This window comes from Meleagris gallopavo, chromosome 1 (genome assembly GCF_905368555.1).
Source record: "Meleagris gallopavo chromosome 1, MGAL_WU_HG_1.1, whole genome shotgun sequence".
Lineage (NCBI taxonomy): Eukaryota > Metazoa > Chordata > Aves > Galliformes > Phasianidae > Meleagris > Meleagris gallopavo.
The window spans coordinates 168,017,394-168,034,699 of NC_139404.1; the positions used below are offsets into that span (position 1 = coordinate 168,017,394).

At 42.1% G+C, this 17,306-nt stretch overlaps 1 protein-coding gene across 1 annotated transcript in view; it reads right to left on the reverse strand.

Moving 5' to 3' along the window:
* DHRS12 (dehydrogenase/reductase 12) overlaps positions 1-17,306 on the reverse strand; it is a 33,580-nt gene that overhangs the window by 15,482 nt on the left and 792 nt on the right. Inside the window, exons 3-5 of the mRNA XM_010728779.4 lie at positions 12,768-12,850; positions 8,779-8,871; positions 7,703-7,784 (exon numbers count right to left, since the gene is read on the reverse strand). Of these exons, the coding sequence (XP_010727081.1) occupies positions 7,703-7,784; positions 8,779-8,871; positions 12,768-12,850 (258 nt within the window). The remainder of the gene's footprint in view (positions 1-7,702; positions 7,785-8,778; positions 8,872-12,767; positions 12,851-17,306) is intronic.

Sequence of the window (17,306 nt, forward strand, 5' to 3'; positions counted from 1 at the left end):
GTCACCCAGGTGTCCAGGATTTCACATTGCCCTGACTGAACTCTGATGAGGTGAAGAGTCAGCTAGAAAAGCCTATTGTACAAGCTGCAGCCCTGTTCCATGTATTGCGGTCTGACACAGAACTTGCTGGCCACATTTTCCCGAATAAAAGAGGCTCCTGGGATTGTTGCATAATCCCTTTTAAAGATAAACATCCTCTCTCCACATTTGGTTTTCTTTGTAAAAATTCCTCTAAGTTTTATGTCTTAAAGCTGAGCTCACGTAATAGGAAATCATGTATAATAGCCTGCAATTCAAATCTTTCCTACAAGGATACGACTATTCCACCACTACAAACCATTCAAACAACTCTGCCATGTGGTATGTAGTTTGCTCTGAAAGTAATGCTTCCTGTTTACTTCCATGGAAACTACAACAGATAAAGAAGAGCACAATAACACTATTTGATAGAGTAAATTCTCAGCTACAAAACACTATTTTTCAACAGTCACCATCATTAGCTGTGCATTTTTTCCAGCAAGAGCCTGCATGCCATGCTTGTAAAATGTGCACCAAACAGAAGTGACCCACTGTTTCACAGCTGCTAGGACAGCATTGTTACTTTGCTCCTCAAGTCCATCTTTCAATGGACTTTCAATCTGCCCAAACAGACAGAAGTCAGAGGGAGCCAAATCTGAACTATCAGAAGGTGTGGTACATCAGTCAAGCCAAGACTGGCAATATGTGGATTTTAAAGTCGGTACAGGGCCTGGCATTATTGTGTTACAAAAGAAAGGTTTTCTTTTTCTCTGGCCTGACTCTGCAAGTTTGAGCCTTCAGCTTAGTCAGTGTCATGAAACACTGACTGACCAGAGTTGATGGTTTGTCTGGGTTCCGGGCATCCACCCAGAAATCCAGCAGGATCACCCCTTTCCTATCCCAAAAGACAGTGCACATCACTTTATCTGCTGAGGACTGCTTCTTGAACTTTTTCTTCAACGGGAAATTCACATGTCACTACTCTATGGACTGCTGTTTTGACACCATGTCACTGGTAATGATGTGATCCAGGAAACTCACTTTCAGTCTCATATTGGTTCAATAGGTCCCGACAAAACTTGCATACGCTGTTTTATCTGTTCCCATGTGAGCATCTGTGGGACCCATCTGGTGCTAACTTTGCAATATCCCAACGTTGCCACCATCATTTCCAACACACTGAAGCTGATATTCAGCTCTGTACACAGTTCACTGGTCTTAATCCATTGATTCATGCAGACGAGCTGATACAGGTGCTCTTCATTGTGTGGTGTGACAGCAGTGCACGGCTGTCCAGAATGTGGCTTGCCTTTCACAGCTGTCGCCACTGCTGAAATGCACCACCCATCGTCTCACTGTGCTCACATCCACTGTTTGGCCTCCACAAACACTCAGCAAGTGTCAATGAACGTCAGTGGGTGCCATTTCTTTCACAATGGCACATACACACTCCCGTATCAGACACCTTTTTGTCAGACTTCCCCTTTGCTGCCACCTGCTGCACAGCAACAAAATGTAATGGAATATGGGAAGCTTCAACCTCTACTGCCATACCACCAACATCCACCTCTGATATCGTGGGCCAACATAACAACACTGTAGGCATTACTTTCGGAGCAGCCTTCATAGATAGTGTGGTTTGTCAGTCTGTGCATCACGCGTGGTAATTCCACTAAAGCACTGAGTATGGCACTTAAATAGAACACGCTTTGTTCAGGCACACTCCTTCCCAAGTGCTGATCAAATGAATGTTTCTTGTTTACTTGTACCAAAATAAAATAAAATAAAAATAAAATTGAATCACCATGTGTTGTGTTGCGCAATTTCTCCACTTGCTCTGAGATCTTCTCAATTGAGTTATTTGATACTGTGCTCTAATTAATAACACCCATTTATAACTCCATACAGTGAACTCCTCTGTCAAACTGTACGAGCAGTAATGCAGCGTTTCACAGTCACACAGAGAAACCTCACTGATGGAAGCGTAGGAAACGAGGAGCTGTTAGGGAAGTAAACATACAAATCATACACAAAGTTGTTCAAAAAAATGTAACAAAAATCAGCTGGGCTGCTTCACAAATATCAATATAAACTCAGGCCATGTTTCACATGAGCTGAAGTAGAAGCTGAGGGAACTGTGGAAAACTCTTGCTAGTCTTGCTGAAAGGTAGCTCTGCACTTTCTTCTAGTAGTTAATTCACCTCACTATCTCTACAACAGCATCAAATCATTTTACCAAAATGAAAGCTATCTCCCTGCAATGGGCTGAAGTCTACAGTGAATCAGGTCTTTCCACACAAGGTTACAAATCCTTCTGTAACAGAACGTGAAGTTTAAGCAAAAGACAGAACAGCCCTAACAGAAAATAAAACTGACACTGTGAAGGCAGATTGCCAAAATGCTGGTGTTGGAACTTACATTTAGTCTGCTAAAGTAAGGAAGAAACCTCAAGATTCGTATAGTTCCAATTTGGAAGTCAGCAAGGTGCCACATATAGTAACAGTACAAGAATACATACCTATATCTGCTTTACAGATTTCAACTGACCCCCAAACCTATACTTTACATTGACTTATAAAGAAAATTATTGTTTCAGCAGAAGTAATACTGTAAAGCCACTACCTGTTTGTAACATCAAATTAATTCATCCAATTATTGTAGGCCCAAGTGTGTCAGTGGATTCTACAATAGTTTTTGCTCGATGTTCTGTCTGGCAATTAGTGGTAAATTGTTGGTGAGGTTTCTAATCTGCTAACATCCAGATAAGGGCAGGCAGCCAGCACTACACTCAATGGAGTTTTCCATCTTCCTGAGCTCTGCAGTATTATTAGGAACAGTGCTATTTCAACTGTGAAAAAAAATGGGAACAAAGTTTTATAATATAGATTTCAATGGCTCGCTCATCTGGTAAAAATGAGTTAAGTAAACTGGCTTGCTTTTCCTATGTCTGAGGCTTAAAAGAAAGCAGAAAATAAAAAGCACAAGCTGACATTCTTTCTTGACCTGGTTATCTTTTCAAGCCTTCAATTTATACAGTTTGAAGTGAGAGGCATCCCTGAGCCTGTTTCCTGAGTATCAGATCAGGAATGAGGATTTTAGTGCACTGTCTCTGAGGGGCAATTCCACTACACTAGGCAATAACTGAGAGTGCATGGGAAGAGCTAATGAACATGAAAGACAAAACAAAGGTCCACATTTCCCTTGAATTACAAAGCTCAGCTCAATAAAGGTTCCTCTGTATCCTGGGAACCTAGAATTCAGTACAGCTAGTAGATTTACAACTACATCTAACTTTACCTTTTTTTTTATAGCACCTCTCATCTCTCTGTCTCAAAACTCAGTAAAAGTAAATTGGTATCACAGGCTCCTTCACATAAGTAAGGCTGTCTGCAAAGATCAAGACTGACCTCATGGCAGCGCAGCACTGCCATCCAAGCTGCCTGACCTCCAAATAGTTCAGACACAGTCTGACAGGCAATGCTGGCTCATATGACACCCAGTTAGGTATGGTTTATGTGGAGGGAAGAGACTGAAAAATATTCAGTCAGGTTAGGCAGATTGTCATACATGGGCTTCGCATCTTATTTCTTATAGCCCTGACATCTTATTTCCCCTGGCTCTACCCCTTCTTGCACACAGAGTAACTGTATACAGCTTTATTATTGCAACACGAGAGCACAGGAGGTTTCATTAGACTGAGAAAGTCACACTCAGTGGGAGCACAACTTATTTACCTCTGAGTGTGTTTTAGCATTCCCTTGGCTGTTAAGTAGCAATAAAATGTAATGTATATGCTACTTCTCCACGTCAAGCAAGAAGATGTGTTGAGTAAAAGTAAAGTGAGGAGGACAATGAAACAGAGAAAACAGGGACTGTTTCAGCTGAATTTCTAGTGCTTCAAAAGGAACAGATTGCTTCCACTTGCCTACCAACACTGATAGTTGTTGGGTTGTTGTTGTATTTTTTCCCCAAAATGACTGAATGCAGTTGGTTTTACAGTTGGTCTTTGTTTGAAGTGGGAGAACTTACAAGCTGGAACCATCAACCCGCAGTTGGGATTTCCATATACTTCTCCCACCTGCCTAATTGTAGAATCACAGATTCATAGAACGGTTTATGTTGGAAGGGACCTTAAAGCCCATCCATTTCCAACCCAACATGGACAGTCCACCCAGCAGCTCAGGCTGCGCACAGCCCCATCTAACCTGGTATAGTTGGCCTTCTGGGCTCTTGCACACTGATTGCCTCCAGCAATGGGGCACCCGCAGCTTCTCTGGGCAGCTGTGCCAGGGCCTCACCACCCTCATAGTGAAGAATTTCTTCCTAACATCTAACCTAAATCTCCCCCTTTTAATTTAAAGCCATTGCCCTTTGTCCTGTAACTAACAGACCATGCAAAAAGTCTTTCCCTCTCCTGCTTGGAAGTTCCCTTTAAGTACTGGAAGGCCACAATGTGGTTTCCCCACAGCCTTCTCTTTTCCAGGCTGAACAAGCCCAACTCCCTCAACCTTTCTTCACAGAAGAGGTGTTCCAGCCCTTTGATCATCTTCATGGCCCTCCCACGGACCTGCTCCAACAGCTTCACATCCCTTCTGTGCTGGAGGCCTGAATGCATTACTGCAGATGGGGCCTCATGAGGTCAGAGCAGAGGACAATCCCCTCCCTCACCCTGCCGCTTCCCCTCTGTTGATGCAGCCCAGGATACAGTTGGCCTTCCAGGCTCTAAATGCACACTGTTGGCTCATGTTTAGCTTTTTGTATTTCAAGACCCCCAAGTCTTTTTCCACGGGGCTGAAACACCAGAGAGGTCTTTGTACCTCCTAATGCAGTGAACTGTTCCCAATTAGCCAGTCAGTGGTGTTTCATGTTCAGGGAGGTTTATTTTTTATTTTAACCGGTACTATTATTTTTTTACATATTCATCTTAGCTATCAGAGGGCTTATGCATTCATTTTTGCCCACTCTCTCCAAGAAAGGATGATCAATTAGAACTGAACTCTAACACCCATTATGCAAAATATCTGAAAACACACTAACAAGTCAGTCAAGAGGAAAATATCCACAGCCTGGATTTAAAAGCTTCACAGCATTTTAGACACCTAAATGAGCAATCCTAGAGCTTATGTAAATGTTAATCAGGTATCAGATACAGAACTAACAGACTATGCTCCGTATTTAAAGCATTTTATAGCTAATTCTTGCATTCTTAGATAGCTGCAACCTACACGTTCCTTTATTAGACCCAAGCTAAGATTCAGAGTTGAAACAAATAGTCAAAGAAAGATGAAAGGAACACTCTGCATGTGAAGTTCTGGGGGAAAAAAAAAAAAAAAGTATTAATAATGTTCTTATTCTACAGAAATCAGGCAATCACAAGTTCTTGCTTCTATGCTGCTAACAACAGAGGGACAACTGCAGATGTTCAAAACAGGCCAGGCTACGGTTTTTCTGAGGATAAAAGCAGGCGGGAGAATTCAGTTTGTCCTCTCTGACTACATCCTGGTTTATAGCCAACCTATATACCTGCCAAGTCTAACATAGCCAAGGTTTTCTCTGGGAATCTGTAACAGATAGTTACTGAGAAGTAACTTGGGGCATGCCTTTAGTTACTGAGAAATCACTTCTTCAAAGTAAAGCATGCCCAAAGGTACACAGTAGTCAGGGAAATGGCTTAACATAGCATCTGCTCTGACATGCATTTTTCCATACTACTTTCTTCTACTGTGACTCTGACAGGAATGATTTATTATCTCATCTCTGACTTTGAAGCAAAACACCTGCATTGTTGATAGCACTGATCCCCCATGCATGCCTGATGTGCAAGCAGAAGTGTTCCCTTACACAAACAGTCCCTTCCACATCAGCCAAGTCCCACTCTATTCTAAAGCTTCAAAAGACAATCCTTACTGTTGCAAAGAGAACCAGCCTAGGCAGACAACCCACTCCTTCTCTGAACTCTGCAGAAGATGGACAGCAGAAGATGACTTACCTGCCTTACCTCATCTGCTCAAATGTGCAGCCACTTCCCTGACCTTCTTACACACTCAAGCAGCAAGTGACACACAAATGACTAAAGAAGATCTATACATAACGTTGACAGAAGATAATACAGGCACTTTCCTAGTTCAGCATAATCATAATTCAGCTTCCTCTACCATATTCGTGCAGCTTTATCCTGCTGTAGATTTCTAGCGAGGCTGATTTACAGCTGGGAAAGCAGAACTTGCTGCTTCTACTTGTGTGATAAAATCTGATTCAGGTGATGTACTCATACAGCTCCCCAGCAATTCATTTCCTCAGTGCTTAAAACTACACAAATACATGCTTTCATGTTCAAACTGTTGTATTTGCTTCACTCTGCTTCTCTCCAGATGAACTGCACCTTTGCACATTGTTGAATTTTTGTCTGAAAGACAACAAGGGGGATACATTTCTCATGTCGAAGTTCTACTTCTACAGCCAGGGAAAATCTGATGGCAAAGTAAAACTCATTTTGAATTCCAGCCACAAGAAACAGAGTGCTACTACAAGATTGAAGAAACAGAAACTGTGCCTTTATACTTGAATTTTTAATTGTCACTTTAATGCAGTCAGACTTGCAGAAAAACATTGTGTGTGTGCAATATCAACTAAGCACAAGGTATTTCTACCCCAAAATGTTAGTTTTCAGAAGTAAATAGGAGTTAAGGAAGTTATGCAAAACAAAGCTAAGAATAAAACCAAACAAGGGTTCCCAGGCTCTGAATGCTTAGCTCTGCAGATGCCCATCTTTACAGCCTAAGGTTCCCCTCTTCCTCATCCCAGATATTGATAAACATGAGGAAGACAGAGAAACAAAGCACCACAACTCCTTTTTAATGTGCCACTTCCGATTATGTTAAGAACAGTCCCCTTGTACAGCCACGTACTTGTGTGAAGGGAAAAGAGAACAACAGGACAGCAGCATGCAACACACCTCTCCTTGCAAGAGGTGCAGCTTTCAACCCTTTGTACATCAGTGGCAGCACACAGCTCTTCTCACTGCTGGCTTCCTGTGTGTTCACATCTTTTCCACGGCTCTTATGGGGGAACCTTTCACTTTGCTTACCGTCTTCTCTGCTTGTCCTCACCTCTTTCTTCCTTATTTCCCTTAATTTAACCCTCTTGTACCCCCACCATTCATCAGATATGCCCCTTATATCTGAGGTGTGAAGGACTACCCAGAACTGCTCAATCACTTGACTAGGAGTTGTGTCTGTTTGAGAATGCCCAAGGCACTAAAGAAGGTACAGCCTTCCTATATAATGTGCATCCACCACGTGCACTAGGACTGCTCAGGCCTACTGAAACATACGAATGTGCTCAGAGCTCTAAACAAGGCACAGGAGCACACTGATCACACAGACTATCAGCAGCAGCACTGCTTGGAACAAAGCTTCCTATCACATTTCAGAAGCAATTTAATTAAATCTTATCTGCATATGTTCACTGCTGCTACAATAAATAAAGGTACTGATATGACAAAAGCTGAAAAATGGAGAAATTCAAATAGGACACTCCACACAAGCTGCAATAGTTCTTTTTTTACTTTCATACTTCTTCCCTGACATAGCAATAATACAATCCCTCTTCGAGCAGAAAGAGCCCAGCTGTAAACACTTCATGCATAAGTATCATTGTTCAGAATTAGGCCCCCAGTACTCACCCAAGGTGTTTGTTGCAAAGTTTTTTTCGAGTCCATTTTCAGTTAACTCTCTGTTGTTTACCATACACCCTGCATTGTTAATCTGTAAAACAAAAGCAATCTAGACAAATGTCTACAAACAAAACCAAACATATAGGCAAATCATGATAGTTTGACTTTTTTTGGCACAATGCTAAATACTGTTTCTATAAATCACACTATTCCAAGTCAATTTACAGTTACAAACATTTTTCACAGAAGAAAGGATCTTCAGAGAAATGGATTGGTACTAAAAGCCAACCCATCTTAGTGCCTTACTCCATGTATTAAAATATCTTCTCACAGAAGTAATATGCAGGTTGCAGAGCACAGATATTAGGACAAATAAGCAGTGTAGTATGTTAATCTCATCTGAGAGATCCCATTGGTGCTACGTGGTGATGTACTCTCCATTAGACATTTCTCTACTAGGGAAAATTCACTTTCTGTAGCACCTCTCACACAGAACCAGGCTGAGTTTTCAGCCTCGAGACGAGAAGGCTTCAAGGAGTACAAGAAGTAATGGCTTTAAACTAAAAAAGGGGAAATTTAGATTAGATATTAGGAAGAAAGTCTTCACTGTGAGAGTGGTAAGGAACTGAAACAGGCTTCCCAAAGAAGCTGTGGATGCTCCTTCCGTGGAAGTGAGGCCAGGCTGGATGGAGCCCTGGGCAACCTCATCTAGTGGAAGGTGTCCTGCCAATGACAGGGTGGGTTGGACTACATGGGGGAGGCATTGTTCTCTGCCATATTTTTGTTTAGAGAAATATGCATAGCCTGAATATGCAACCTGAAGGCCACAAAGTTATCAGTAATAAAATAGAAAATCTGCAGTGAGAACTTCAAAAGATGCAACTAAAAAATCACTGCACTTCTCGCTTTTTTGTATCATATCTGTGTATGTGAACTGAGAATGGACAAAAGCAAATGGACCATGGAAACTTCTATAGCAGTACTCAGAGAACATTAAGGAGAGAACTGCCAAATCTGGACCATGGGCTAAGTTCAGAGGACAAGCACTCCGAAGACAGACACATGATTTAAGTATGCACACTTACCAACACATTCAATTTATGTTCAGTTTTGAACTTCTCAGCAAACTTCCAGATTTCTTTGGGGTTAGAAATGTCCACAATATGCAAGAAGATATTCTAAACGAAGAAAAGTAAGTTACAATCAACATGGATAGTGAATAGGTCCTGCTCACTATTAAGGCCTGACTAGTTGTAAAGCTATTCTAGTCATATGAAAAAATATTATCTCCAGAACATATCTGAAACGCTTGTGGCTAAGAAGCAAAATTGAGAAATCAAAATATTTTCCTAGATACATCTTTTATCATTTGATTCACCTGCTCCTGAGCCATGACTTTCTAATGCTTAATGTATGGTTGAAGGGACCCCAGTTTTCATTTCTGTCTGGCAATCTGACACAGAATGTCTATCTATTTCATGTACTGCTAGATCAGTGCTGTATTGTACAGCATGGATACAGCACTGCAAGGTAAAACCCAGTCAACAGTCAGGTTTGCAAGCTGTGTGCCATAGTAATAAGGCTGTAGACCTCAGCCTTCTCTTCTTAACACTGAGCGAAACCAACTCCTTTCAACCTCTTCCCCACACACATCTTAGTTCCTCTGTAACTTTGGCAGCCTTGCTCTAGGACATCAAAGACTTCCTTGTTCCAGGAGGCCCAAACTGGACGTAGGTGTCCTGCTGTGGTCTCACAAAGGCTCAGCACTTTTCTCAACCTTCTGGCTACACTTGGTCATTCAGCCCAGGGTGCATTTGGCCTTCCTTGCCTCAGGGCACACTGCTTGCTCAGGGTCATGGCATCAACCCCAAGCCCTTTCTTATAGAGCAGTTTTCCAGTCAGTCTCCCAGGCCATATTAGTCTGTGGGAGAACTGCACTCCTGGGCAGGACTGCTCCTGATGAACTTGATGAGGTTCATTTCTGTCCATTTTCCTACCTGTTAAGCTTCTCTGAATAGCACCTTTACTCTCCAGCTCCCCACAAACTGAAGCTATCTGCAATCTGACAAAGATTATACTCGATCTATTTGTCCAGACTGTCAATAGAGGCATTAAACTCTTGCCCCAGTATTGACCTATGAGGGATGCCACTAATAACTGCTCATCAGATCAGCTCTGTATTGTTGACTGCTACTTTCTGAGCCTAATGGCCCAAGCAGTTTTCTACCTGTCTTACTGTTCACCAGCTCAAACCACATTAGCAAGTGACAAATCTCTCAAGACATCAAGTCAAAACAACAAGCAGATGCCTCCATCCCCAACAGGAGGAAGCCTCCAGCCATTTTCATCCACCCTTCCTCCTGGTGCCAACAACGGTGCAGGCTCAGCTGGCTTCAAATCCTCCCCTGACAGAGTTTGTTCTTCCCCATCTGTTACCATGGCACTATACCTATCCTGCAAATGAACACCTGCAGGCTGAGAACAATCCTGCCTTCTACTGCTAGCATTCACAAATGCCCAGTCTTCCCCATCTTAGGAGTCTCCATCCATTTACTTGAGGATAGGCCCTAGCTTTCCATCCTTCCAGGTAAGTGGGGTTTATGCTCTTCTGCTCTTTGCAAAGACCCTGTCCACCTCCTTTTTCCTCCCCCAAAAGCTATGCAGCTTGCTCCATGTCCAGCAGATGCTTCATTTGGCAGCCCAGCACCTTGGCCACAGCAGAGCCCAACTGATGAGGACCCCATTGTGCTCTGCCTCAGGCTCAGGGAGAAGTGCCAGTCACTCTGTGCAGCACAGCACCCACGTATTATTCCTCTGAAGCAGGGCAGAAGAGCACACCTTCAGGTACATCGCTGTGCCCATGCCACTATTTTTAAGCAGAGTGTTGTGTGCCTTCTGCAACCTCTTTCCACACTAAGTGCTGCATGAATTGCCATGTCCCTTTCAGTCAACCCTTGTTTTGAAATGCTATGGGCAGGGATGTGAACGCAGTAAAATAAAAGAGGAAAAGCTTGACATGAGAGCAAAGTTACAATCTTCCAACCCGCTAAATCTAAAATATTTCCTCTCTCCAAAACATCTAAAACCTTTTAGTCCTTGTTAAAGGCAATTCTCTGCTTTTGTAAATGTCTGCTCTATCTAGTATAAGCAGAGTAGCATTTATCAGCATACAGAAGGCACTGCAAATCCCACTCTTCTCCTGCATAGTGCTTAGTCTTGAAGACATACCACAGACAGTCTTATGACGTACGCCAGGAAAGATATTCCCAAGATAATTATGCAGAGGATGCGTTCTCATGCAAAGAAACAAATAATCATTACAAGACCTCCTCTTTTTTCAAACTGTTCCTTTGAATACTCATTATATAAGCAAAAGAGACAAGCGAAGAAGCTGGGAAAATTATAAGGCATCGTTCCCAATCTATAATTCTGCTTCCTTGAAGATAAAAACACTTGTCTTCTCTTTAGCCACTGGATTTCAGCTCCTCATTTAAAAAAAGCTCAGAATTTTCTCATCATAATGCTCATTTCTCAACAAAAAACTTGACACTTAACCAGAGATCTCTCTAAGAGCCTTCTACTTTCAGAGCTACTACAACTAACTACTGCAACAGAAGAGTAGGAGATTTGGGGGCAGATGTTGAATATTACAAGTGATTTCAGAAACTGAAAAAGACCTAAATCATTACTTATCTGTTGAAGACTGTCACATTGGCTCAGAAAAGGAACTCACAGATCTGTTCCCTATAAAAGTCCTTCATGGTAGCAAAGTCATTCTCAAGGTGAGATCTAATCTTCATGAGTAGATCTATTTAGAAAATCAGGAGACCTTCCTAGTTCCCAGGTTAAGGTGCAAGTGCTTGCCAAATAATAACTCATCTCAGCGTTGAACCCCAGCATGTTTTGCTGTGGAAACTGGAAACAAATCTCTGTCACATATTACAACAGGATCTCTGTCCAGATAACCAGGAAGAGCAAGTTAGGTCTGCTTGAAACTTGTCAAGTTGCAGATAAAGTATTTTATTATCTTTCTGGATTGCTGCTGAATGGCTACTTAGAAAGAAGGATGTTCCTGTGGACTCCTTATAAAAATGACTTTTTCCAGTGCAGGGCCACTTGTACAGCTCATCTAACACTTTAACAAATGCCCCTTTCCATACAAGTGCCCAGGACCCCTGGTCACACACAAGTTCTCTCATGTTCTTTTATGACTAGAGAAACTACAGGTTTGTTCTCTACCAAAACTCAGTATGCAGTAGATGTGCTGCATTTAGAGGAAGAATACTATGTGCCTTGAGTTTTGTTTCCACAAATGATAGAACACAGAACATGAAGGAACCTTCAGAGGTCATGAAACTCACCCCTCTGCCCAGGTTGTCTGACTGCAGCTAGAAAAGAAAGTAACACTTATAATCACCAGTCCTTTCATAACTGTATCTTACTACAATCAGGGGATCGTGCTTTTCTAGACAGTTGGAGAGTATTTCTACACAAGGACTGATCTAATTCACCTCCATTAAAGAGCAGAAGTGCCACACTTCGAAGCTGAAATTAAAGAGCACAAATTATTCAGTAAGGTATCTCAAACCATAAGAAGTCTTCACAATGTTTGACACACATTAAACACTACTACTGGAATCAAAATACTGTGTTTAAGAGCCAAGGCCCTGCTTAAAACGAAGACAGATCTTCATCCAATGTACAAAGACACTGGCTCCACTTCTCCACAAGCACACCCTCTAGAATAATTACTAAAGCAACAGTGACAGCTACGGAGGTGTACTGTAGATTGATATATGCAGAAGCAAAAAGAATCTGTAACAGAAAGCATGAGATAAGGAAAAAATGCTGTAAGAAAAAGAGATAGAAAAGTCTACAAGGATAAAATCAGGACCACGTACGTGAAGCAGGAAAGACATCCTTAGCAAATCAAGAGCATGTTATTCAGATTTAGAAAACCTCCAACTCCATAAATGTTGTCGCAAGAGTGTTGCAATGAATTAACTTTTAAAATCTTCAGCAATGTAGTAAGGAAAAGTAGGTAGGACATCACAAAACATAACAACAAACTTACCTGATTGCCAGTTTCTGTCACTATTTCTCCTTTGGCGTCCTCAGCTCGTTCCTTATTGCGGCAAACCAGGTGAACCGTGCCACCTCGTGGATTTTAACAAAAAACATATTTGACAATTAATTACTAAATATGTCGGGGGGGCACCAGCAAAGAGAAAGAGCCAGAATGTAACTTCCAATTTGCAGTTCTTTTTCGGGGTTAGTTTTTGATACAAATTAGAAGGGATGACAAACCTTCTGTGACTGCTTTCCATCTGTGAGAAATCTGTAGCAGTGGCCACCCTGGAATACCGTGGGGATTTCCCAACAGTCAGAGCAATCCTGGGCTGTGTACAGTCCACGGTCCTATTGCTCTGCTGTCAAGAGCTGAGCAGTGGCTTTTCATCAGCACTGCCATAGCTGTGGTCTGTGGAGGACCCAGGGCTCCCACAACACTTGATGAAGAGTTAGGAAAAGGGTGCAAGTCAAAGTCACAGCACTTCATAGTCCCACATTCACCAGCCATAGTCCACTCCTAGGGACCAGTGCTCCCCAGAAGATCCAGACTCAGCAGTGCTACTAGTAAACCAGACACCAAGAATTCATTCAGGCATCGTCTATCAAAGGACAACAGTCTATTAAAAATGTTTCAACAGAAAGCTTAGGACACAATAAGCAGATGTACAGCAAAATGTACTAGGGTCCTCAAGCAAGGCTGTGTGTATGGAGAAGGCCAGTGCAGTTCAAGCACTCAACTATTAACTCAAGCTATTTTCTATCAAGTTTGCAAGGCATGCTTAGTGTTAATGAAACACCAGGGCTGTGCTAGAAAATAAACCTAAGACATCAATCAATCTCATGAATGTTTGTTTTGGCATGCCACAACACAAGTTACTTGAATTGTTCTGTGAAAATAGAATAAAAGATGATAGGTATTAGAATATTTCTCAGTAGAGGCAGATTATGTGACAAGGACCACGGGCACAAACTGCAGCCTGGAAGGTTCAGGACAGGAATTAAGAAAAAAATTTTCATGAGGAGATAGATCAGCCCAGCCCTGCCCTGAGAGGTGGTTGAATTTCAATAGAATGGAAATTAGGGGCTTTCAAGATCAAGCTAGGCAAAGCAGTGACCAAATTGATCTAGTGATGGCAAAAGTTTCGCTTCAAATGGGATGCTGGACAAGATGACCTTTAGGTACCTTCCAACCACCTTTTCTACAGAACAAATACTCAGGACAAGGGTCTTCTCCAAGGACTGGATATGTATCATGCCCTAAAAGCGTGGCAACATTAAAGAGAACCTTCAAAAACAGCACTGAAATATAAGCAGACATCACTCTTATTCTTATGGTTTGCATTCCTTAATCGTTACAAGAAATTTGTTAATCTCAGTTACAAGAACATATGCACTCCTTAGTTCAGTTTACTGTCAAACGTGTTTTAGGGGTTCCTAGCAGTCCAATGCTAGAAAGCTTAAGAAATGTAATCCCAAAGGAGTTCTGATGAAAGCAATCAGAATCCAAATGCAAGACATCAGAACTATTCCAGGGATGGAGTAGTCACACACCAATGTGCTGCACAGCCTACTTTGAGCTCTGAACGTGCAATTGTCTCTGAGACTTTTTCCACCAACTACAATTAGAGCAAGCATACTGGGCACGCAGCTGAAGCAGGCAACAAGCCTTGAGGTTGTTTGTGCTACACGTGCACTGTGCATGGGAGGGACTCTGCATAATCAGGCACTAAGCATATACAGATCAGAATGAAAGACAATTTTTGCCTCAGTGAGACTAGATTTCATGAGTGAGAGAACAGACAAGCATCAGAACAGGCAGTTTCTAATGCTCATCTGTCAAGCCATTCTTTCAGTGACTGTAGGCTTCATTGCACAAAGGAGGGCTTTAATGAGAGATCTTAAGGCAGTTGAGGATGTGCAGATGTTTAAAGAGCTCTTCCAAAAGCACAAGGGACTGCACAAGCACTGTACTTGTATGAATAAAATACACAGAGGAGGTAGCTGGCCTTTCAGCTGATTGGGAACATGGTATGGTCCCAAAGGCGGGTTTGAAGGGCTCTGAACATGAATGTTTTCTTGCTGCCAACAAGAGAGATGTTTTGGTGCAAACCATGGGCTAGGAAAGGCATTTAAATACGTCTCTCATGGTAAAGACCTAGAATTATCTGAATTTAAACAACACATGGGACTGGGAAAAACCTGCATCAAACCTGAACTGCAGCTCACAAGATATATAGGAAAGCCCACATCTGCAGTATGCATATTACTGGGTGTGGCTGGGATGGTATTAATTTTTTTCATAGTGGCTCATATGATGCTGTGCTTTAGATTTGTGAGTGAAACAATGCTAGTAACACTATTTTTTATCCTTTGCTGAACAGCACTTGCGCAGTGCCAAGACCTTATCTCTCACTTTGGCCTTTCAGTGATTAGACCAGAGGGTGCGCAAGAGGTTGGGTGGGGACACAGCTGGGACAGCTGACCTCAGCTGAACAAAGAGATATTCCATGCACATATCATCATCCTCAGTAATAAAGAGGAAGAGAGGAGGCTTTAGGAGTTAGCCATCTCTTGCTCAGGAACTGGCTGGGCATCAGTCTTCTCATGAGAGTTGGTGAGTGATTGTTTTTGCATCACTTGTTTCCTTTTCTTTGTCTCTTATTTAACTTCTCCATCGTGCACTAAACTTTTTTTTAATTGTATCTGGACTCACAAGTTTTCACACTTTTATTCTTCTTTTCCCCTTCCCTCACCCTACTGTGGGTGGAACAGGGAAGTGTGCAAACAACTGTGTGGTGCTTTGCTGCCTGCCAAGGTTATCCCACTACACCAACATGACACTGATTCAGAAAAGAGCTGAACTTAGGCTACAGAAGACGTGATCAAGACTGCCATAACTTACAAGGATATGATGTGCATGCAGATAAAGCCAATATAGCCCGGTTATTCTTTCACTGAATTCCTTGCTTTCTTGTTGTAATGCATTTCAAGAGACTCAACCAGAAGTGAGTCCCAGTAGCTGACATGGAGTTTCAGAGCAACGCATGCAAGAATGGGATCAGGAATTTCTTCCTGACTTAAATGATTAAGTCAATTTAACTTTATATGCACAACCATGCCCTAGAAAAAAAGTATCAGGCAAGAAGTCTGAGTCCAAGGTTATTCTTTGGGCTCAAATTTAGATGTAATGACCAAATCCTGTGTACCAGTTCAGTCTGACATGCAGGACTGGAGAGGTAATTGTCCCTCTGTACTCTGCACTGGTGAGGCCACGGTTCAAGTACTGTGTTCAGTTTGCAGCCCCTCACTACAAGAAAGACATTGAGAAAGAAGGGTAACAAAGCTGAGAAGGGTCTGGAGCACTAATCTTATGGGGAGTGGCTGAGGTAACTGGGATTTCTTAGATTAGACAAAAGGTGGCTCGGGGGAGACCTTATCACTCTCTACAACTACCTGAAGGGAGGTTGCACCAAAGCAGGGGTCAGCCTCTTCTCCCAGGTAACTAGTGACAGGACGGGAGGTAATGGCTTTAAGTTGCACTAGGAGAGATTCCAGTTGGATACTAGGAAAAAAAAAGACTGGTCATGTACTGGAACAAGCTGCCCATATCTGGAGTCATTTGAGAAAAGCGTACACTGAGGGACATGGATTAGTGGGTATGATGGGTTGACAGGTGGACTTGATCATTTTAGTGATCTTTTTCAACCTGAATGACTATGCAACATCTGGTGGGCAGCTCCATTTGTAAGCAGAACAGTCACCAGGCAAAGCAATAAAGTTATGCATAATGACTGTAGCAGGAACCTGAGATCAATCATATACTAGTATTGAGGGGTTAAGTCAAAGGCTCTTCAATGCTAATAATTTTGAATTAGTTTAATTTAATCAAATCTCCTCTCTCCTTCATAAGATAGTTGCTAGAGCCTAAGTAGGCAAAGAGAACCACACTCCTTTTTATTCTACATGCCAAAGTGCCTGGAACTCTTGCACAAGGGGAGTTATTTTATCAGCCCTAAACAGGATTAGTTTTATCCTTAAAGAGTAGCTAATTCCCATGTCATCTCTTTGCTTATGCAGAGCAATGTATTTAAAAAAAAAAAAAAAAAAAAAAAAGGTTGGCTAAAGGGAGGCAATTCCAGGCTATTATTGTTATGATCAAGTACACCACTTTGCTACTTCTGTACTCTCCCATCTCGGGCTTCGCAAAGACACCTGTTTCCTTCCATCACATGATATATCTTTAAGTTCCTCACCCTGTTCACATTCCACCAAGCTGATACTTGTACTGAACCAGCCTTATGTAGACCTTACTCTGCCAGTAACACCTTTAAATGACAATATAGCATAGGTGAATGCAGGTAAACATACACATGAGAAACATTGGACATTTTCTCTATTTACATTTTTGTTTCACTATTTCAGTTTTCACACCACTGGCCACGCTTACTCCTTTAGCCCAAACTAAGAGCTCTGTCCCCTCACTCCAGAGAGCCGCATGCTCCTTATTTGTGCTGGCAGCCAAATTTGCCTCCCTTCCTCTCTC